Source organism: Bos indicus x Bos taurus, chromosome 7, assembly GCF_003369695.1.
Source record: "Bos indicus x Bos taurus breed Angus x Brahman F1 hybrid chromosome 7, Bos_hybrid_MaternalHap_v2.0, whole genome shotgun sequence".
NCBI lineage: Eukaryota > Metazoa > Chordata > Mammalia > Artiodactyla > Bovidae > Bos > Bos indicus x Bos taurus.
In genome coordinates this window covers 95864105-95886544 of record NC_040082.1, presented here as the reverse complement: position 1 = coordinate 95886544, position 22440 = coordinate 95864105, and the positions used below count along the sequence as shown (strand labels likewise).

General features: G+C 51.8%; 3 protein-coding genes and 2 non-coding genes across 5 annotated transcripts in view; 3 read left to right on the top strand and 2 right to left on the bottom strand.

Moving 5' to 3' along the window:
- The first annotated feature begins 152 nt into the window (after positions 1-152).
- Positions 153-7073, top strand: LOC113896347 (suppressor of SWI4 1 homolog). The gene is made up of 14 exons (XM_027548569.1): positions 153-288; positions 377-547; positions 1065-1166; positions 1362-1412; positions 1722-1892; positions 2512-2588; positions 2778-2885; positions 2994-3117; positions 3206-3284; positions 3389-3518; positions 3592-3758; positions 3849-4059; positions 4489-4613; positions 5759-7073. The coding sequence occupies exons 1-14, from the start codon at positions 271-273 to the stop codon at positions 6853-6855; spliced, it is 2631 nt and encodes an 876-aa protein (XP_027404370.1). The 5' UTR covers positions 153-270; the 3' UTR covers positions 6856-7073.
- On the top strand, positions 1203-1287 carry LOC113896742. The gene has a single exon (XR_003512113.1). It is a non-coding gene; the product is annotated as a small nucleolar RNA SNORD105 (small nucleolar RNA).
- Positions 2626-2700, top strand: LOC113896750. The gene has a single exon (XR_003512119.1). It is a non-coding gene; the product is annotated as a small nucleolar RNA U105B (small nucleolar RNA).
- A 102-nt stretch (positions 7074-7175) lies between the features above and the next one.
- EIF3G (eukaryotic translation initiation factor 3 subunit G) lies at positions 7176-11834 on the bottom strand. The gene is made up of 11 exons (XM_027547792.1): positions 11728-11834; positions 11533-11579; positions 10858-10941; positions 10661-10749; positions 10452-10511; positions 9173-9277; positions 8882-9071; positions 8040-8147; positions 7785-7921; positions 7592-7698; positions 7176-7300 (listed from the first exon to the last, which is right to left on the bottom strand). Exons 1-11 carry the CDS (start codon positions 11745-11747, stop codon positions 7285-7287), a joined length of 963 nt encoding a protein of 320 aa, XP_027403593.1. The 5' UTR covers positions 11748-11834; the 3' UTR covers positions 7176-7284.
- Positions 11835-13617: 1783 nt separating this feature from the next.
- DNMT1 (DNA methyltransferase 1) overlaps positions 13618-22440 on the bottom strand; it is a 53310-nt gene continuing 44487 nt past the window's right edge. The window contains exon 40 of the mRNA XM_027547788.1: positions 13618-16412. Within this exon, the coding sequence (XP_027403589.1) occupies positions 16288-16412 (125 nt within the window). The 3' untranslated portion in view covers positions 13618-16287. The remainder of the gene's footprint in view (positions 16413-22440) is intronic.

The window sequence follows — 22440 nt, the reverse complement described above, 5'->3', positions numbered from 1 at the left end:
AATCGCACAGCTGGTGGAAATGGCAGAGGCGGGATTCGAACCAGCGGCTCAGTTCGAACCATGGCCCCGCCCTGGTTTCCGTAGAAACAGGCCCTCTGTGTCTCCATAGCAACCCCTCCGCGGACTTTTTTTTTTTCCCGCCACCTGGTGCGCATGCACTATTGGTGACGTCATCGCGGCGCCTCACATAGTCGACTCGCCAGAGCCGGAAGTGAGCGGAGCGGCGCCGGAAGCAGCCGGCAGACGAGACCTCGTGGAAAGGACGGCGGCATGGGACAGTCGGGGAGGGTGAGTCCCGGCGGCCAGGACAGCGGGCAGCGCGGGCGGGGTTCCGCCGGTGGCCGCGGGGCTAACCTCTTGTTTCTCGTCCCCGCAGTCCCGGCACCAGAAGCGCGCGCGCGCCCAGGCCCATCTCCGGAACCTCGAAGCCTATGCCGCGCAGCCGCACTCGTTCGTGTTTGCTCGGGGCCGCGTGGGTCGCAGCGTCCAGCAGCTTAGTATGGACTTGAGGCGGGTCATGGAGCCGCTCACCGCCACCCGCCTGCAGGTCAGCATCACCCAGCCCACCTTCACCCGCACTGGGCCTCGTCTTCTCAGCTGCGGGGGTGGCTTCATCCTCGAAACTGCTGGAGGCCTCAGTTTCCCAGGCTGGAGAAAGGGACCTTTATGGGCACCATCGTGCCTGCCTCTCAGGGCTTTGAGGGGCAGCAGCGAGGGCGAGCAGATGAATGCACCCAGCCTGGAGCTTGGCTGAGTGCCTAAGGCTGATGGTTAAGAGGGGGACTCGAGTTAGCAAAGCTGGCTTCTCTCAAAGGCCCGAGCCAAGTTACTTAACCTCGCTGAGCCTCAGACGGGCCCTCTGAAAAATGTGGTGATGCAGTGTCAAGAGACAGAAGCTTCGGTTAAAGTCTGATTGGCTCTAGAGACCAAGAGCATTCCATTCCCCTCTCCCCCTAGTTCTCTAAAGGGTTAAATGCAAGAAATGGCATAACAGGTTAGGCTTAAAGGCTTTGCTTAATAAGAGGTTATCTGTGATTGTCTATTTTTCTTTTCATTGTTTCCAGATACGGAAGAAAAACTCTCTGAAAGATTGTGTAGCAGTGGCTGGGCCCCTTGGGGTCACACACTTCCTGATTGTGAGCAAAACAGAGACCAACGTCTACTTTGTGAGTGGATGCTTTCACTCCCCACACCCTCCTCCGCTGCCAGCTCTCATGATGACCCTTGTGCCTCTGAGCTGCCATGATTCTGGCTTCAAAGTAAACGCTCTGAAGAGATAGGCAGTGGTCTCCATTTCCCACCCCCTCCAACCCCGCTCCTGAATTATACACCTCAGCCCTCACAGATCTTTTTTTCTGCAGAAACTGATGCGTCTCCCAGGAGGCCCCACCCTAACCTTCCGGATCAACAAGGTAAGGACTCAAGGTGACATGGGGCTCAACTGGTAAAGAATCAGCCTGCAAACCCAGAAGACCTGGGTTTGATCTCTGGGTTGGGAAAATCCCCTGGAGAAGGGAACCCACTGCAATATTTTGGCCTGGAAAATCCCATGGACTGTGTGTATAGTCTATGGGGTCACAAAAAGTCAGACACGACTGAGTGATTTTCACAACAACACAAGAGGTGACGTGAGGTCTCCGAGGGGCAGGAGCTGGGTTTGGGGATTGCACCAGCTGTGTGTGCTGGACGGGTGGTCACCCACTCCTCACCTCGCCCTACAGTACACGTTGGTGCGTGATGTGGTCTCCTCGCTGCGCCGGCACCGCATGCATGAGCAGCAGTTTGCCCACCCACCCCTCCTGGTGCTCAACAGCTTTGGCCCCCATGGCATGCATGTGAAGCTCATGGCCACCATGTTCCAGAACCTGTTCCCCTCCATCAACGTGCATAAGGTGAGCCAGCCCACGTGTGATGAAGGTGAGTGTAGGTGAAGCAGGCAGCAAGGACCACACTCAGGCTCATTCTTCACCTCCCAGCCCCAAGGCTGAGAGTTCTGGGTCCTGAGTTCTAAACCCACTCATGCTCTCCCATCTGGCAGGTGGAAAATAATGTCCGTGGTATTTTATTTCCTAAGCGTGCATTCATTGAATGCTGATCTAAGTTAAGTAGTGTGTTCCATTTTACAGAGAGGGAAACTGAGGCTCCCAGAGGTGAAGATACTAGTCTGAGGTTAGATACTAAGGACAAGAAGGCAGGACTGGATTCTTTAAATCCGTCTGGCTCCAGAACCCTGGTTCCTGATCCCTGGCATCAGTGGGTCTCAAATTAGGCTTATTAGATGCTAGTCATCAGGGAGTCCAGTGTGGGTAACCTCAACGGGCCTTGGAAGCTGGATTTCTAGCCCTGGGTAGCCCGTGGACACCAGTTGCAACCCCATCTGTCCCTGCGGTGCTGGCAGCACCCAGGCTGCCCTTCTGGAGTGTGGCCATAGCCAGGGCTCAGCAGGGGCTCCAGCACACAGGGAGGCCCATGGAACACTCACCAGGTGCTGTGCCCTCTTTTCTCTCCCAGGTGAACCTGAACACCATCAAGCGCTGCCTTCTCATCAACTACAACCCTGACTCCCAGGAGCTGGATTTCCGTCACTAGTGAGTTCTCAGTGGGAATTGGAGGGGTTGCCTGGCCCCATGTGCAGCTGTTGACAGCACAGCTGCTGAGACTCTATGATTGCTCAGTCTCAAAGTAAATGACGCACTGTGGAAAGGGTTGGCAGGGTAGAGCTGACCTGTGACCCTTGGCTCCTGACCCCCATCCTCGCCTCCCTCCAACCCCTGCAGCAGCATCAAGGTGGTCCCTGTGGGTGCCAGTCGTGGGATGAAGAAGCTTCTCCAGGAGAAGTTCCCCAACATGAGTCGCCTGCAGGACATCAGTGAACTGCTGGCCACGTGAGGAGGGCTGGAGGTGGGGAGTGGGGGGCACCACACTCCAGGGGACCCCAAAGCTGTCCTTGGAGCCAGGGAGCCCCTGCTGAGCCCCTTGTGTGCCCCACGCAGGGGCGCAGGGCTGTCGGAGAGTGAGGCAGAGCCCGACGGCGAGCACAACATCACAGAACTGCCGCAGGCTGTGGCGGGGCGCGGCAACATGCGGGCCCAGCAGAGCGCTGTGCGGCTCACAGAGGTGAGGCCCAGTGCGGGGCAGGCCTGGTGGCTCCCCCCATCCCCAAGGAAGCACTGACACCCCATCCCCTCCTCTACCGTCCCTCCAGATTGGGCCTCGGATGACGCTGGAGCTCATCAAGATCCAAGAGGGGGTCGGAGAGGGCAACGTGCTGTTCCACAGGCTCGGTGAGGACGGGGCCAGGGGCACAGTGGGGCCTGCAGCCTGGTCATGGGCGGGCTAACCTGGACCTTGGGGATGAAGAGCTCAGTGGCCACCTCTTCCTGCTCAGTGCACAAAACAGAGGAGGAGCTCCAGGCCATCCTGGCTGCCAAGGAGGAGAAGCTGCGGCTCAAGGCCCAGAGACAGGACCAGCAGGCCCAGAATGTTCGGCGCAAGCGGGAGCAGCGAGAGGCTCACAAGTGTGTGGTCACCAGGCAGGTGGGGCAGGGTCCCAGGTGCAGGCTGCCACATTGACCGATGTCCCTCCTCCAGGAAGAAGAGCCTGGCAGGCATGAAGCGGGCGCGGGCAGAGGCCGATGGGGACAGTGATGCAGAGGACCCCGGGGCCCCGCCAGAGGCAGAGAGGACCAGCCAGCAAGAGGAAGAAGAGGATGAGGCTGAGTATTTCCGCCAGGCTGTAGGCGAGGAGCCTGATGAAGGTGTGTGGCAGACAGGGCTCAGGGCACCTGGGTATCACGGGCCTGTCTGTCCCTGCACCCTGGTGGCCCTGACACTGTTTCTTCCTACAGACATGTTTCCAAAGGCAGCCAAGAGGAGGCGGCCCACTGGGCCCCCAGGCAAGAAGCAGCGGCTGAAGGAACGGAAGCCGGACCGAGGCAGTGATCGGAGGCCTCAAAAGGCCAAGGGCAAGGGCCCAGGGGCCCAGGCCAAGGTGGGACCCAGGGGGGCTGCCAGGAACCGTGGACAAGGCCGACCTCGGCCACTGAAGAGAGCAGCCTGAGGCCAAGCCTGGGTGGCAGATGGAACGCCCCAGATTGGGGCCCGAGAGACACTGTGCTGGGCTCCCCTCCTGGGCCTCCAGGCGCAGCCCTCGGTTTCCTTTCATAAAGGAGAGCTGCTTTCCCACTTTCCCCTCTAATAAATTCATTTCTCGTGAGGCTGAGTCTACGTTTGAAATGGCGGGCCTGCTTTTTGCTCCACACCTGGGCCTCTGTCTGCACCTGGGCAGTGGATGTGCAAGGCCTTATTTCATATGCCAGGGTGACACAGGTGTGACCCTCCTGTGGTGCCCTGGGGCCCTGGACCCCTCCCCAGCCTACCCAGTGCCCCCACAGCAGATGAACCAGCTCTGGAGGTTGGGTGCTCTCAGAAGGAAGGAAGCAGGAAGTGGTAGTGAGGCCTGTGCTCAGACCCGCTTGGCGGGCTGAGGGTGGTACTGCTGGGAAGGGGAGGGGCCAGCGGCTTGTGTCTCAGAAGGGAGCACACCGCACAGGCCACAGTGCAGCTGCAGACCCAGAGGCAGGCCATGCAGGCCTCAGCCAGCAACAGCTCAGGTGAGGGGCCAGCACAGCCGGGCTAGTGAAGCCGGGCACATCCAGGGCCTTGGGGGTGGAGGTGGCCGGCTCCTGGAGGGTGGTGGGGAGATGGGTAAAGAATCACTGCTGGACCCACTTCCTCCCAGACCAGAGGGATGGGATAGGAAGGCAGAAGTGAAAGTGGAGGAGCCATCTGAGTCATGGAAGGGGTCCATGCACAGAGCTCATGGCCAGGAGTCCAGGCCATTCCTAAGAAAGCTGAGGCTGAGTGGGGTGTGTGAAGGATAGATTACAGAGCTCAGCCCCCCTACACTGCTGCATCCCGGGTGCTGGCATGGGAGGCCAGGAGCAGGGCACTTCTACCTTCAGGAGGGAAAGTTCTGGGGATTTTCCTTACAGTGGTCATATGGATGGGGATAGAGCTGTGGAGGAAAATAAGCAGGGTAGGAGACTACAGGGAGCAGTCGCCATGTTAGGGTCATCTCAGGACCCGAGACGAGGAGGAGGTGAGGGGGACTACCTCCAGGGATGCCTGGTGCATCAGCCAATGCAAAGGCCGTGAGGTAGGTTCTGCCTTAAGGAACAGCCAGAACACCATGGTTGGTGAGAGCTGGAAATGAGTGAGTGGGGGTGGGAGGAGTAGCTCCCTCAAGGCATAGTAGGAAGAGATGAGCACTGGTTTTTCTTCCAGGTAGGTAGGGAGAGAGTCTGGGAGTGTATGGCTGTGACCTGACTCTGGAGGCTGTGAGGACAGATGGATGATGAGGGTGGGAGCAGGGACAGCAAGGTGGACCAGACTCCTGATCCAGGTAGATGGTGACACTTGGGGGGACAGACTCTGACATGCGGGACCGAGTTGTAGAGGGATGTGGGGGGCTCTTGCTTCCCCGCCCCAGGCCCTGATGGCTCTGGTGGTCAATGCCAGATTGTGTGCATCCCTGGTTCTTGCCCCAGGACACGCCTAATGGACTCTGGGCTTCTAACCTTCCTTGGGCTCTGAGTCCCTCTGTACAAAGGTCCTGTGGCTGGCACCCGCCTTCCTGGGTGTGGAAAAGCACTCTGGAAACATCCCACAAGGGGCTCCTAGCACACGATAGGTAAAGGTGTCACAGCGGGAGCCACAGTGAGGGACAGGGTTGATGTGCCACACCCTCTGCTCACAGGTGACACGCAGTGCCCAGTCAACTTCTCGGAGGCTGCAGATAGCGTCCTCAGTGGCCTCCAAGATGACTTTCTGTGGCCCATGCTGGTAGTTGAGTTTCTGGTGGCCTTGGCCGGCAACAGCCTGGCCCTGTACCGCTTCTGCAGCCGGAAGCAGCACCTCTGGCCCCCAGCTATGATCTTCTCGGCCCAGCTGGCGGTCAGCGACCTGCTCTACGCCCTGACGCTGCCCCCCCTGGCTGCCTACATCTACCCGCCCAAGCACTGGCGCTACGGGGAGGCTGCCTGCCGCCTGGAGCGCTTCCTCTTCACCTGCAACCTGCTGGGTAGCGTCATCTTCATCACCTGCATCAGCCTCAACCGCTACATGGGCATCGTCCACCCCTTCTTCACCCACAGCCAACTGCGGCCCAAGCACGCCTGGGCTGTCAGTGCCGCTGGCTGGGTGCTAGCGGTCCTGCTCGCTGCCCCCACACTCAGTTTCTCTCACCTGAGCGAGTCCCAGCGCCCAGGCCAGTGCTCTGTGGCCAACCTGGGGGCCTGTACCAAGTGCCTGGGGACAGCAGGTGACAGCCAGCTTGAGGCCTACCGGGTCTACAGCCTGGCGCTGGCAACGCTGGGCTGTGGCCTGCCGCTACTGCTCACCCTGGCAGCCTACGGCGCCCTGGGGCGGGCCGTGCAGCACAGCCACGGCATGACGGCAGCCAACAAGCTGCAGGTGACGGTGCTGGTGGCCAGTGGCGTGGCCCTCTATGCCAGTTCCTACGTGCCCTACTATATCACGGCAGTGCTCAACGTGTATGCCCGGCTGCGCTGGCTAGCCCTCTGCCCGGGTTTTACAAGTGAGGCCGCGGCTAAGAAGGCACTGGACCAAAGGACGTACTTGGCCCACCAGGTGACACGAGGCCTTGTGCCCCTAGCCATCTGCATCCACCCGCTACTCTACATGGCTGTGGTGCCCAGCCTGGACTGCTGCCACCAATGCTGCGGGCAGGGACAGACCCCAAAGAGCACCACGTGCTCCAGCCAAGCCCTGCCCCTCAACGTCACAGCCACCCCCCAAACCTCAGGGCTCCAGTCCCACGAGCTGAGCCCGTGACCTGGCCCATCTTCAGCCCCCTCCTCGTCACAAGATGCTGGAACCCGGCAGCAGAATGGAGGCAGAGAGCAGGCCCCCGGCCCCGAGCCCCCAGACAGGCCAGGAGCCCCTACTTCCTCCCCACAGAAAGGCCTCCAGTGGGACTAGGGGGCACCCATGCCAGAGCTGCAGGAGCTTCCACTCACAGCACCAACCCTGGGGAGGGCCATGGAGCAAACCCAAGATTGGGGGGACTGGGCGGGGGGGGGGGGGCGGGGGGGAGCTGGCCCCACCCACAACAGTGTGATTGACATCAGGGAATAAATGTAACAGCACAAGGCTAGAGACTAAAGACTTTTTATTGCCCTGAAGTCCCCTGCTCCAGGAGGCTGACTTCTGTCACTGAAGGGTCCCGGGGCCAGGGGCTGAGCAGCAACAGCAGCAGCTGGCTTAATTGGTTGATGGCCTAGAAAGGGAAGCATGAGGTGGGTGAGGATGGCAAGTGGGGGAGCTCTAGACCATTTAGGGAGTCCCAGGACCACCACCCATCTTACATACACAACATGAACTCAACGGGGAGGAGGGGGACGGGGCACGGAGCACACCAGGGGCCAGACAGGCCTTGGGGTGTGGGGCCCTCCACGAGAAGCAAAGGACAGCCAAAGACCCACGCCCCGGGACAGCCCTGGCGAGGCCCACAGTCAGCCCAAGCATCAGCTACGATGCCACGAGGGGCGGTGGAGGGCAGAGGTCTTACTTGGCCCACTCGACGTTGAGGATGAGGTGGTCGTAGCCAAAGCCGGACACCCCGGCAATGGCACGCGCAGCGTCCTCGCGGCGGTGGAAGCTGATGAAGGCAAAGCCCTGGGGGAGGGAGTGGGGGTCAGGGACAACGCTCGAGGCACAGTTGGGAGTCAGGACCCCACCCCGCCCCACGGCCGCTGGCCCACCTTGGACTGGCCGGTGGTCTTGTCCTTTGCCAGGTAGATGCGGGAGATGGAGCCAAAGGGCCGGAAGAGCTCCTGCAGGTCGGTCTCACGAGTGTCCTCAGACAGGTTGGTGACACGGATGGTGGCATTGTCATCAGCTGGGCAGGCAAGGAGAGGCGTCAGTGAGGGGCCGGCCCCACCCATGGGATAATCATAGGGTACAAGGGGTGCCCGCCCACACATCAGCCCGGCGCTGGGGTGCCCTCCCCGCCTCACCTCTGCGGTTGGGCTGCATGGACTCCCCACGGCGGCTGGCCCCGTCGCGCAGGCTCGGAGGCACGTACTTCCCAGTCTTGTTTTGAGTGGCCTGCACAGGCTCCAGCTCTGGGGACCAGAAGCAAGGTTAGGTCAAGCCTCCCCCGGCACAGGCCTGGCCCAGGATGTTAGCCGCTGTGGCCATGATCCAGCCCCAAGCACTCTCTCTCTCAAACCACAGGCATCCGGGGGATCTCTCAAGGGCTGAAGGTCTTAAAAGGACTAAAAGGACTTAAAGGTCACGTCCAGGAAATTGACCCACCCACATGCCCTGCCTCCTAGCAGCACAGGAAGAGTGAGAGAACGCACCGTGAGAAAACGCCCAGCCTCACACACAGCAAGACAGTACACAGGGTAGCAACAGCCCCCAGGTTCCCGTCCCGGGGACAGGTGACCAGTGGCTGCGCACACGAGTCACAAGTATAGAACTCCAGTGTGTGTGTGTGCACACACACAGCAAGCTCCAGTCAGGACAGACACACTGAGAGAACAGCCTTCTCCCCCCGCTACTCACGTCCTTATGCCTGCAGCCGTGCTCACTAGAGGCTCTCACAAACCCCAACGGCAAGAGACGGGTGGCGTCACCAGCAGAGCGCCCACCTGCAGTCTCTCCCACAGACCAACGTGGGCTGTGGCCACAGCCTTGCTGCTGCGTGGGAGGCAATAACCACCAACGGCGGTGGTCCTGTCCAGACCCCAGGTGAGGACCCGCGACTCCCAGAGACGCACGCAATTCCTGCGCTCCACTCCCACTCCTCCCCCCAACCGCCAAGCCTGCCAGCCTTATCCCAAGGTCCTGGCACCTCCGGGGAGCTTCTCCTTCTCGCCAGTGGACAGGCCCAGCTGTTCGGCCAGCTCCTTCTGCATGGGCCCCAGCGTGTCCTTGTAGGGGCAGCGGGTGGTCCAGTGGTCGCCCTTGCAGATTCGGCAGGACACTATCTTCTGGCCCTTGAGCTTGTTCATTGGATCCTCCTCTTCCTGGCAGTTCAGATCCTGGCAGGGCAGGTGGGGGCAGTTCAGAAGGGGCAGCCACTCCCCTGGTGCCTCCAGTAACACCCTGGCCACTGGCTCCCCCTGCCAGCCACCCCACTTACCTCTTTGCTGGTGATGAATGTCATGGATACATCATCGCTGACTGTGGTGGTAGCTACGTTGGGCCCCGGTGGGTCAAATTCTGAGTTCCCAAACTTCTTCCAGTTCTGAGCTCAAGGCAGGATGGGGGACAGGTCAGGGCAAGGACAAGCGGGACCCCCTCCATTTGCACCCTAGACTTAACAAGAGCCAACTTGAGGGTGAGTGGGTCTTAAACCCTATTCACCGCCCTCCTCAAATGCTCCTTGGAGAAGTGATGACGACAGTTTCTGTTCCCTGAGGGCATGTCAGGCCCCAGCTTCATGCCAGCTCCAGAAGTAGGGGCAGCTCTCAGCCTCATGTTACAGATGAGAGAATTGAAGCTCAGGGGTAAACAGGCCCAGAGCCAACAACCCCTGGCAGGGGCTGTGCAGGTAACAGACCAGCTCCCACTGAGTGATACTCAGGGGTGTGCAGGATCACCCAGATTTCCAGGGGCCTTGAGCTCCTTACACAACCTGCACCTCGGCATCCTCCCCTATAAGGGACCACAATGCTCCCCCCACACCTTCCTGGAATGCTAGGGGGACTGAACGAGAAAATACTCCCCACAAAGCACCTGGGTCTAACACAGAGTATGTAGGTAACCATACAAAATGTATTTACTGCCATCACTCCTGCTGCTACGACCACCTCACAGGAGGGCTTGGCTCTGTTCCTCCCAGGCGACAAGCCAGGAGAAGTAAGAACCAACCCCTCCGCTCCCACTCCTGCACCTGCTGGACTTTTCAGGGCCCCCCACGGATTGCACACAGGCCTCAGTTCTGCTCCAACAAAACAGGTACACACAGGGGACTTCCCCGGTGGCCCAGTGGTTAAGACTCCGCACTCCCAATGCCCGAGGCGTGGGTTCAAGCCTTGCTCAGGGAACTAAGATCCCACATGTTGTGTGGTGCAAGCAAAACATTAGAAAAAAACAAAAAAGCACTAGTCTCTGAATCATGCCCAACTTTTTGTGACCCTATGGACTGTAGCCCACCAGGCTCCTCTGTCCATGGAATTCTCTAGGCAAGAAAACTGGAGTGGGTAGTCATCCCCTTCTCCAAGGTATCGTCCCGACCCAGGGATAAACCAGCATCTCCTGCACTGCAGGCAGATTCTTTACCACTGAGCCACCAGGGAACTGTTTAACAAACAGTTAAACCCCACTTCTAAAAATGAAGGCAATGGGGAAAAGAACTCCTATTTTTACTCTGAGTCAGCCCTGGAGGAGCCCCCAAGACAGGGGGAGAAGGGTCTTACCTTCCTCCTTGCCACAGCCTTTGAGGCCTTCCGGGTCTCAATTCTGAAGGTGCGGACAATCTGTGGACAGGAGGGGAAAGGTTTGGGCGTTCTGCTCCTCAAGGTTCCTAGAGCCAGCAGATCTTCCTCATCAAGACATCCAACACATCACTCTCTCCTAGTCCAAGTGCCCCTCAAGCAAAGGGCTCCCACCTCTTCCCCAGCCTCACCTTGAACTTCTTGCCATCCTCATCTATCTTATACTCCGTCACTGTCTTGATGTTTCCATTGATGACCTCCTTGGGAGGCGGTAGTGGAGCTGGGAGAGGGGAAGAGACAAAGGAACTGAGCCCTGGGTAAGAGGGACCAGAAGGAAGGAGGCTGCGGAGAGAGACGGCCCAGGGCTGGAGTGAAGTCGGTCACTCACCTCCCGGCAGTAGCTCAGGCTCTGGACTGGTATCCCCAGTGGCCAGGGGGATCCCCTTGAGGAGCTCGCTGGTGACACATTTGTCTGTGACAGGGAGTGGAGGGAGCAGGGGTCAGCTGTGGGTGGGAGGGGGGGGTGGGGTGGGGTAGGGGTGGGCAGGGACAGGAATTCCCAAGCTGAAATCAAGGGACCTTTGGGATGATGCCTGCACCAGGAGTTGAGAAAGGCGGGACCAAGGGCAGAGGACTGGCCAGGAAGTGTCTTGGGATAGCCATCCAGGGACACGGAGCTGGCACGTAGTAACTTCCAGCAATGAGAAGCACAGGGGATCCCTGGCCTGAGGGCAGGGGAGGGCCATAGGCCTCCGGGCAATAGTATTAATACAAAGGCAGGAGTGTGGCTGTTAAAATTTCCTCCCCAGAGTAGGGAAGCGGAAGTGCTGGCATCAAGGACTTGGGCGGTGGCACGTTAGAAGATGGGCTGGCTGGTGAACATATGGAGCTGGAGATAGGCTGGCCCAGATGAGAGTGGCGCGGGGCAGGGGCTGGCCGTGAGGGGAGATGCAGGGTCTGACGGCGGTGCCAGGGTGGAGGATCAGAGCAGGCAGCAGTGACGGCCTGGGAGCGGCGGGGGGAGGCCGGGCTGCGGTGACCCGAGGCGACAAGGTAGACTCACCGTCCTCTCCTTCCTCTTCCACCTGGTCCGCCCAACTGGGCTTCGAACTGCGGGGACAAGTTTGTCAAAAGGAGGGATGAGTGAGGCGAGGCACGGCTCCCGCGGCCTCGACGCACCTAGGCTCCATATTAACTTCTAGGACCGCCCCCCACACCTAGTCTGCCTCCCAAACCCCCTCCGCGGCCCCAGACTCACTCAAAGTCTCCGGTCGGCATTACAAAATCCCCACGCAGCCCAAGCCTGGGCCAAAGACCGGAAGTAAGAGGTGACAGAGACTTCCGGTTCCGCTGCCTAGAGCAGCCGTAGCACTCCACAGCGCCCCCTACGGACGGAGGTAGAGGTGACGGCTGTGTGAGAGGCTGGGCCCTGGTATCTTCCTATTAATAGCTGAATAGAGGCTTGGCTCATTTACCTTAAAATCTTGTTTATTTATTTATTTGGCTGCGCTGGGTCTTAGTTGCGGCATGTGGGATCTAGTTCCTGGACCAGGAGCGCCTGCATTGGGATCACTGAGTCTTAACCACCGGACCTTTTCATTTACCTTTTTTTAAAAATTAAAAATAATGACAATAAGCTCAATTATATAGCTCTTACTGTTTGCAGGAACTGTGAGGAGGAAATTATCGTTTCCATTTTTCAGCTGAAGAAACCAAAACTGGTCTTCCTTGTCTGGAAAGAACTTTCCTGATTCAAATGACCAAGATATCAAGTCACCCCCTTACTATTCTCCCTCTTTGAGTAACTTTTTTCTTTCTTTCCCCTCCGAACGGTAAAGCTTGCAGGATCTTAATTCCCTAACCAGGTATCAGACCTGGGCCCTGCAGTGGAAGTGCAGAGTTTTAACCACTGGACCACCAGGGAATTCCTAGTAACATTCTTGGCTCCCTGATATAATCTTTTCCATTTTCTTTAATTTATTGCTTATTGTCCAGCTTTCCCTCTACCGCATGCATTCTCAGTGGGAGTGATATGACTCCCAAGGGGACCAAAATTAATTGTTCTGTGGCAAAAAAACAAACCAACTTGGAGATGACAATGACTTGTGGCCCTCCAGAGCCAACCCTCCCAGACAAAATCTTATTACTAAACATTTAATTTCTATTGTTAGGGAGAAATTAAATGTAATTAGATTAACATTGATTTAAATTGAAGATAATTCCATTTTTCTCTTTTAGAGGGACGATAATGAAAAAAATGGTAAAAACTGCTGTAGACTGCTGCAGAAAGACATTTGCCTGCTTCGTTCACTTCTGGGTCCCCAGCACCCTCAGGGTGTCTACACTTGATAAGTGCTCAATTTGTGGGTATTTGGAACCGATAGGAACCAGATTATAAAGGACTTTAAAAACTAGACTAAAGATCGTAGTCTGTTATATATATATATATATAAGGTTTTAAAAATATTTATTTTTATTTATTTGGCTGCATAGAGTCTTAGCTGTGGCACGTGGGAACTAGTTCCCTGACCAGGGATCAAACCCAGCCCCCCTGTATCTTGGGCACAGAGTTTTAGCCACTGGACCACCATGGAATTCCCAGCATAGGCTCTCTATCCTGCACGATGTGGGGTGTGGGTGAGGCACTGACACGTTCTGAATGGTCACCCAATGTGACCAGATTTTCTTGTGAGAAAGATTATTCTAGAAGCCTGTAGAGGATAGGGTGGAAAGGAATAAATTAGCAGGAGACCAGGAAGGAGGCTGGGAAAATAAGTAAATAAAGAGAGTGGTTGGGAGTTCCTGGTGGTCCAGAGGGCAGCAGACGATGAGATGGTTAGACAGCATCACTGACTCAGTAGACATGACTTTGAGCAAACTCTGAGAGATAATGAAGGACAGGGAAGCTTGGCGTGCTGCAGTCCATGGGGTTACAAAGAGTCGGCCAAGACTTAGCAACTGAACAACAGTAACAATCAGTGGTTAGGACTTCAGACTTCTATTGTAGGGGTCACGGGTTCAACTCCTGGTCAGGAAACAAGGACTGCAAGCTGTGAGGCACCACCAAAAAAAAAAAAAAGAGGGCAGTCTGACAACAGATGAATCTATTATAAAGTTTGTACAAAGGGTCAAGAAACATTTGTGCAAACTCACTAAAGTTTACTTCAAGAAATGCAAAATCCAAACAATGAAAGTTGCAGTTGGGCAAAACTGTAAAAATTTGATATTACTCAGTGGTAGCAAAGATACAGAGAAAAAGACACTCCTGTACTTTGTTCGTGAGATTATGCAAACTCTTCAGATGGCATACTGATGATATCTACTAAAACTTAAGTACACATACGTGTTTTCCTTTGAATCAGTTGACAATTCAACCTGTGAGAAAAACCTGGGAATGTATGTAAAGATGTGAGAACAAGCTATCCGAACAGTACTGTTCATGACAGCAAAAACTGGAAATTCCTATCTGTCCCTTAACAGCGGCTGGTTAAATAGATTAAGACGTGTTATGCTGCTGGGACTTCCCCGGTGCTCCAGTGGCTAAGACTCAGAGCTCCCGATGCAGGGGGCCTGGGTTTGATCCCTGGTCAGGGAAGATCTGGCATGCTGCAACTAAGACCTGGTGTGGCCAAATAAATAAATATTAAAAGAAAAAAAGACATGCTATGCTGTAATCTATTAAATGCTATTCAGTCCTTAAGGAAGTAGATCTACTTGAGTTCATGTTAAAAATACATCCAAGAAAAGAACATGAAGCAAGGTATAAAATGGCATATGCTATAGGAACCAATTTTTGTATATCTTTAATAATAGATAGATATGTAGATACATTCAAGCTATTTTAGGAACAGAATTATCAAACTATTGCTGAGAGAATGCTTTGAGAGGAAGCCATCGGGAAAGAGAAGGTTATTTTTTAAATGCTGTTTTAGTTAAAATTTTTACCATCTGATTTTTTTTTGGTTTAAATGTAAACATATACATAAACTATAAAATTATATTTTTCATGTTAATATATAGCACACACCCTATGTTACATATGCGAGATGTAATGTATATACAATATGTTTTTTAAATCTCTTCTTTTTTTGTATTTCCTTACTTGGCTGCAGCCTGTCTTAGTTGCATGTGGGATCTTTAGTTGCAGCATGCAAACTCTTAGTTGCCGCTTGTGGGGTCTGGTTCCCTGACCAGGGATCGAACCGGCCCCGTCCCCCACCCCCTGCATTGGTAACTTGAAGTCTTAGCCATGGACCATCAGGGAAGTCCTTTTAACATGTTTTTCATATTCACAAATTCGCATGTCCTCTTCTGGAAGGGGCCTAAGGAAATATACATCCAAGTGCCCTAAACTGGCTATAAGAAGGCGCCCAGTGCAATGTGGTTTAAAGGGTTGGAACTGAAAACAGCACAACTGTCATGACTAAGGGATTAGCTAAATATTGCCCGACGAGCTTCACCCCTGTTAGAGAAAACTGTGCCCATTTCTGGCTACCCAGAAGGACCTTAACCACTAAACACTGATGCTTCTGGGTGTTTCGATTTGGCCTCATCTTTATAGGCATAGTTTGTTTCATTGCACTTGATAGATTTCCTACCAATTGAAGGTTGGTGGGAACCCTGCATGGTCAGATGATGTTTATTTAGCATTTTTAGCAGTAAAGTATTCGGAGAAGGCAATGGCACCCCACTCCAGTACTCTTGCCTGGAAAATCCCATGGATGGAGGAGCCTGGTAGGCTGTAGTCCATGGGGTCGCACAGAGTCGGACACGACTGAAGGGACTTAGCAGCAGCAGCAGCAGTAAAGTATTATTAAATTAAAAGTTTTTTTTTTTTTCTAGACATAATACTATTGTGCACTTTAAATAGACTACATAGGGCTTCCCAGGTGTCGCTTGTGGTAAAGAATCCAACTGCCAATGCAGGAGATGTAAGAGCTGTGGGTTTGATCCCTGAGTCGGGAAGATTCCCTGGAGAAGAAAACGGCAACCCGCTCCAGTATTCTTGCCTGTAGGATGCCCTGGACAGAGGAGCCTAGTGGGCTACAGTCCCACTGGGGTCACAAAGAGCTGGACGCCACTGAGCACATACACACGTATACACATAGTGTAAACATGACTTTAAAAAATTATTTTATTTACTTTGGGCTGCGCTGGGTCTTCATTACTGTGAGGGCTTTCTCTAGTTGCGGCCAAAGGGGTTTCTCCTGTGGTGGCTCCCCCTGTTGCACAGCAGGATCTTTGGAGCACAGGCTCAGTAGTGGTGGCTCACAGGCTTAGTTGCCTCACGGCATGTGGAATCTTCTTGGACCAGGGATTGAACCCCTGTTCTCTGCACTGGCAGTCTTCCCTTGTGGCTCAGCTGGTAAAGAATCCGTCTGCAATGTGGGAGACCTGGGTTCAATCCCTGGGTTGGGAAGATCCCCTGGAGAAGGGAAAGGCTACCCAGTCCAGTATTCTGGCCTGGAGAACTCCATGGACTGTATTGGAGTCTCAAAGAGTCAGACATGAGTGAGTGACTTTCACTTCACTTCCCTGCACTGGCAGGCAGACCCTTAACCACTGGACCGCCAGGAAGTCCAAACATGACTCTTATTTATTTTTAAAATGTATTTCTTTTTGACTGTGTTGGGTCTTTGTTGCTGCTTGGGCTTTTCTCTAGTTGTGGACAGCAGGGATTACTCCCTAGTTGCAGTGCCCAAGCTTCTTATTGCAGCGGCTTCTCCTGTTTCGGAGTTCAAGCTCTAGGGCTCCATGGCTTCAGCAGTTGCGGCCCCCAGGCTCTAGGGCACAAACTTAATTGTTGCGGCACACGGGCTTAGTTGCTCTGCAGCATGTGGGATCTTCCTGGATCAGGGATTGAATCCGTGTCTCCTGCACTGGCAGGCAGATTCTTTACCACTAAGCCATCAAGGAATCCCCCAAACATGACTTTTATATGCCCTAGAAAACAAACAAAAAAAAATTGTGACTCATATTTTCTTTATCGATTAATTTTGATATTTGCTTTACTGCAGTGGTTTACAACTAGACCTGCAACATCTCTGAGGTTTGCTTGTACTTCCATCGCAGTATTCTTTCTGTATGGAATACAATTTTCTTTTTAGTTCTCTATTTATTTATGTGGTGGCTACACCACACATCATATGAGACTTTAGTTCCCTGATTAAGAATCGAACCTGCACCCGCTTCAGTGGAAGCACAGAGTTTTAACCACTGGACTGCCAGGGAAATCCCTGGAAAACTTTTTCTTAAACATTGAACATGTATTTTTTTTTCAAATCAGGTATTTTCTAAGGGATAATAAAAGGGGGCCAAGGGAAGCATAGGACAGTGGGGAGAAGCCTGAGTCCAAGGCTGGATGGAAAAGAAGTCCCTGAGCCATTCTTGTGGTCCTTTATCACCACACCAACATTCTGTCCACATCCAGAGACTCCACAGGACAGCAGCCAAGATAAGAGCAGGACTTCCCTGGTGGTCCAGTGGGAAAGAATCTGCCTGCCAATGCAAGGGACAGGGGTTTGATCCCTGGTCTGGGAAGATTCCACATGCCGTGGAACACTAAACTCCTGTGCTCCTACTGAGCCTGCGCACCTGGAGCTTGGGAGCCGCAACTGCTGAAGCCCTCACATGCCTGGAGCCTGTGCCCCACGAAAGAAGCCACTGCAGAGGAGCCCCCTGCTCACCACAACTAGAGAAAAGCCCGAACACAGCAGTGAAGACCCAGTGCAGCCCCAAATAAAAATAATTAAAAAAAAAAAAAAGACAAGAGTGGAAGGAACTCTACAGAGGGCGTCAGGAGGGGAGTGTGGACACTCAGGGTGTGGCACCGCTCAGAAATTTGGCAGCAGTTTCAAGGGACTCACTGGTGCTCATAGGTGGAATTCCACTTCTTGGTATTCTTCAAAAGCACGAGAAACACACATCCACAAAAGGTCACATATTAGGACATGCACATGAACATTCACAGCAGACTTATTCACAATGGCCCAAATTGGGAATCATTTGAATTTGTTTCTGCCATAACAAAATACCAGACTGAAGAGCTCATAAACAATGAACATTTATTTTCTCACAGTTCTGGAGGCTGGGAGTCTGAGATCAAAATGTCCTCTGAGTCCTATCTCCCTGGCTTGTGGATGGCTGTCTTCTCCCTGTGTCTTCACATGGTCCTTATAAGGACACCAGGCCTGTCGGCTTAGGGCCCACCCTAATGACCTCATTTTATTTATCTTTAAAACATTTTTTTAAGATTCTATCCTCAAATATATTCACATTCTGAGGTACTAGGGGTTATTCAACATATGAATTTTGTGGGAGACACAATGCAGGTCATAACAGAATTCAGAACTCCATCAGCAGAGGCATGGATAAACTGTTCCATCTCTACAATGGAGTACCATGTAGCAATAAAGGGAAGCAAATGACTGATAGTGACACGGATGCACGTCTCAGACACAAATGAAGAGACACCATAGGATTCCACTGGTGTGAAATTCTCTAACAGGCGAAACTAACCCATAGTAACAAATCATCTGTGATCATCTCTTAATGGAGATGGAACCAGCTTGCAGTGCCAGGCAGGTGAAGGGAATTTTCTGCATCTTGATCTGGGCAGTTGATGACATAGGCAAATATACAAGTAGAAAGTCCAGCTATCCTTGGAAAAAAAAAAAGAGCCAGATCTTTAGAAAAAAGTCCAGCTGCACATACATGTGTGCATTTTAATAATAAAATCTGGAAAGGAACAAATTAAGGATCAGAGTCAGAGTCAGACCATCCCAATTGATTGTTTTTTAAAAAAAATTACATATTTGGCCAAGTGGAATTTTCTATCTTTGTCGTGGCATGTGGGATCTCGAGTTGTAGCATGCAGGATCTAGTTCCCTGACCAGGGATCAAACCCGAGCCCCCTGCATTGGGAGCATGGAGTCTTAGGTACTGGGCCACCAGAGAAGTCCCCATGTTCTCTGCTTTATTTTGATTGTAGTATTTCTTGCTTTTCAAAATCCCCTTATTCTTTGTGGAGTTTGTCTGCTCACTTTGTTCTTGAGACTGCTGGGGATGATGTTGGTCTGTGTGATTGCTGCATGCTTGCCCAGCACTGGAACCAGTGCTGGAATAGTCAGTGGTAGATCAGTGGTTGTGTGATTGTTTGTGTTAGTTTTCAATTAGTAGTTGCAAATGATTGCCTGTCAGTGTGGACACACTACATATGTGCGTGATCGTGGTCATTGTGGCGATGATGGGGTGTTAGAAAAGCTTCCTTGTGACACAAAAGGGGAAACAAGTACTGACCATTCGTTTTGGCCATTGTGGGATTCAGTGTCATCTTTTTTTCTGTAGCTTGCTTTTGTTTGAAAATTGCAAACGTGCTTGAGAAAAACAGGTTGCCGATAGATACGCGTAGAATAGATGAACCTAATGTTTTTTAAAGATGCAGAAAATAACTGAGTTTAGGAACATGTGGTAACGGTGGAAAAACCTAGACAGGAAGGAAACACAGCAACACTTTCATCATGGTTGTGTCTGAGGAAGTAGCAGGCGGGAAAGACAAAGAGTCTTCATCTGTGCTTTGAATAAGCATTTCATTAAAAACAAAACAATCTGGACTTCCCCAGCGGTCCAGTGGTTAAGACTCCATCTTTCAATGCAGGGGATGTGGGTTCAATTCCTGATCAGGGAATTAGGATCCCACATGCCGTGGGGTGAAGTCAAAAAATAAAAAAACAAAAACACAACTTGGCTGTTGTGGAAAACAGTATGATGGGTCCTCAAAAATGTAGAAATAGAATGACTACAGAATAGAAATATGACCCAGCATTTCCGGGTATATACAGAAAGGAACTGAAAGTATGGCCTTGAACAGATGTTTGTACATCCGCATTCATAGCAGCATGATTCACACTAGCCTGAAGGTGGAAGCAACCCTAGTGTCCATTGATGGATGAATGAATGAACAAAATGTGGTCCATCCATACAGTGGAATATTATTCAGTTTTAAAAGGAAGGAGCTTCTGGGAATTCCCTGGTGGTCCACTGCTGAGGGCCCAGGTTTATTCAGTCCCTGGTCAGGCAACTAAAATTCTGCAAGCTGTCATGGGCATACACCCAGAGAGAAACATAACTCAAAAAGATACATGCACCACAGTATTCAATGCAACACTATTTACAACAGCCAGGACATGGAAGAAAGCTAAATGTCCATCAACAGAGGAATAAAGAAGATGTGGTACATGTATGCAATGGAATATTACTCGGCGATAAAAGGAATGAAATAGTGCTATTTGCAGAGATGTGGATGGACCTAGACTGTCATACAGGGTGAAGTCAGTCAGAAAGAGAAAAATAAATATTGTACATAATGCTTCTATGTGGAATCTAGAAAAATGGTAGATGAATTTATTTGTTGAGCAGAAATAGAGATACAGATATAGAGGATAACTTACGGATAGCAAGGGGAGAAGAGGGTGGGATGAAATGGGAGACTGGAATTGACATATATACATTACTGTGTATAACAGATAACTAATGACAGCCTACTATACAGCACAGGGAACTATTCAATGTTCTGTGGTGACCTGAGGGCCTCCCAGGAGGTGCTACTGGTAAAGAGCCCATCTACCAATGCAGGAGACATAAGAGACGGGGGTTTGACCCGTGGGTTGGGAAGATCTCCTGGAGACGGGATAAGCCACCTGCCCACTTGAGTTTTCTTGGGCTTCCCTGGTGTCTCAGATGATAAAGAATCTGCCTGCAATTCGGGAGACCTGGGTTCAATCCCTTGTTTGGGAAGATCCCATGGAGAAGGGAACCCACTCCACTATTCTGGCCAGGAGAATCCCATGGACAGAGGAGCCTGGCAGGCGAGAGTCCACGGGGTGGCAAAGAGTTGGACACGACTAAGCAACTTTCACAATACTACAATAAAAATTAAAATCTAAGAAAAGATTCTGCAAGCCACAGGGCATGGCCAAAAAACCAAAACAAACAGAAGACGTGAGGTGTAGTTGATTTACAGTATTGTTAATTTCTATTGTACAGTAAACTGAGTCAATTATACATGTATATATTCTTTTTCATATTCTTTTCCACTGTGGTTTATCACAGGCTTTTGAATATAGTTCCCTGTGCTACATAGTAGGACCTTGTTTATCCATCCTATATATGATCATTTGCATCTGCTGACCCCAGACTCCCAATCCATCCTTCCCCCAGCCTTCAGAATTGGTGTTTAATGGGGACAGAGTTTCAGTTTCACAAGATGAACAGAGTTCTAGAGATGGATGGTACTGATGTAACTGCAGTGTGAAATTACTTAGTGCCGTTGAACTGCACACTTAAAAATGGTTAAGGTGGAAAATTACATCATATGTATTTCACAATTTTAAAAAATTAAAATGAACATGTACGCACACACACACCATAAACCTGAAACCAGTAAAAACCACAGCGAGACACTACTAGGATGGCATTTATGAAACAAAAAGTAACAAGTGTGGGCAAAGATGTAAAGAGATTTGAACATCTGTGTGTTGCTAGCACAAATGTAAAATGGTACAGTTGCTATAAAAAAGTTTTTGCTGGTTCCTCAACAAGTTAAACATAGAAGTAGCCTGTGATCCAACAATTCTGTTCCAAGGTATATACTCCAGAGACTTGAAAGCGGGACCTCAGAGAGATACTTGTACATCAGCGTTTACTCCAGCATTATTCACAATAGCCAGAAGGTGGAAGCAGTGCAAATGTCCATTGACAGACTGATGGACAAAACGTGTATACATACGAGGGAATGTCATTCACCCTTAAAAAGGAAGTTCTGACCAGCGCTATAACACGGATGAACCCAGAGAGAGTTCTGCTGAGTGAAAGAAGTCAGACGCAGAAGGCTAACTATGATCCCATTTCTATGAGATGCCTAGAATGGGGAAACTCAGAAAGTATAGGGTAGAGGTTACCAGGGGCTGGGCGGAGGGAGATGGGAATGAGGGGTTGTTATTTAGTGGCTATGAAGTTTGTTTGGGATGATAAAAATGTTCTGGAAATACACAGTGGTGATGGTCCTACAACAGAGTGATTGTATTGGATGCCATTGAACTGTACACAAACACAAAAAAAGGCTTAAAATCCCTCAAGTCTGTCATGAGCTTTGACAGAATTAAATTATCAGTCGTTACGTCATTTCCGACTGTGACCCCATGGATTGCAGCACACCAGGCTTCCCTGTCCTTCATTGTCTCCCAGACCTTGCTCAAACACATGTCCATTGAGTTAGTGATGCCATCCAACCATCTCATCCTCTGTCGTCCCCTTTTCCTCCTGCCTTCAATCTGTCCCACCATCAGGGTTTTTTCTAATGAGGTGGGCTCTTCACATCAAGTGGCCAAAGTATTGGAGCTTCAGCTTCAGCATCAATCCTTCCAATACATACTCAGGGTTGATTTCCTTTAGGATTGACTGGTTTGATCTCCTTGCAGTCCCAGGTCTGCAAGTCTCAAGTCTTCTCCAGAACGATAGTTCGAAAGCATCAATTCTTTGGTGCTCAGCCTTCTTTATGGTCCAACTCTCACAGCTATGACTACTGGAAAAAACCATAGCTTTGACTAGACGGACCTTTGTGACACAATGGAAGAGTCTATCCAAGGATGGTGCCGTTTACAACAGCAGGAAGATAAAACATTTAATTACTTACTATGTGGTAGATTAGTTGCTAAGTCGTGAAGTCGTGTCCGACTCTTGCAACCCCATGGACTGTAGTCTACTAGGCTCTTCTGTCCATGGGGATTCTCCACGCAAGAACACCAGAGTGGGTTGCTATTTCCTTCTTGAGGGGATCTTCCTCACCCAGGGGTCAAACCTGAGCCTCCTGCATTGGCAGGCCGATTCTTTACTGACTGAGCCACCAGGGAAGCCAGACTACTTATGAAGGAGCTGAATGGATCTTACATTTGAACGCTCTCTAGTCCTTTAG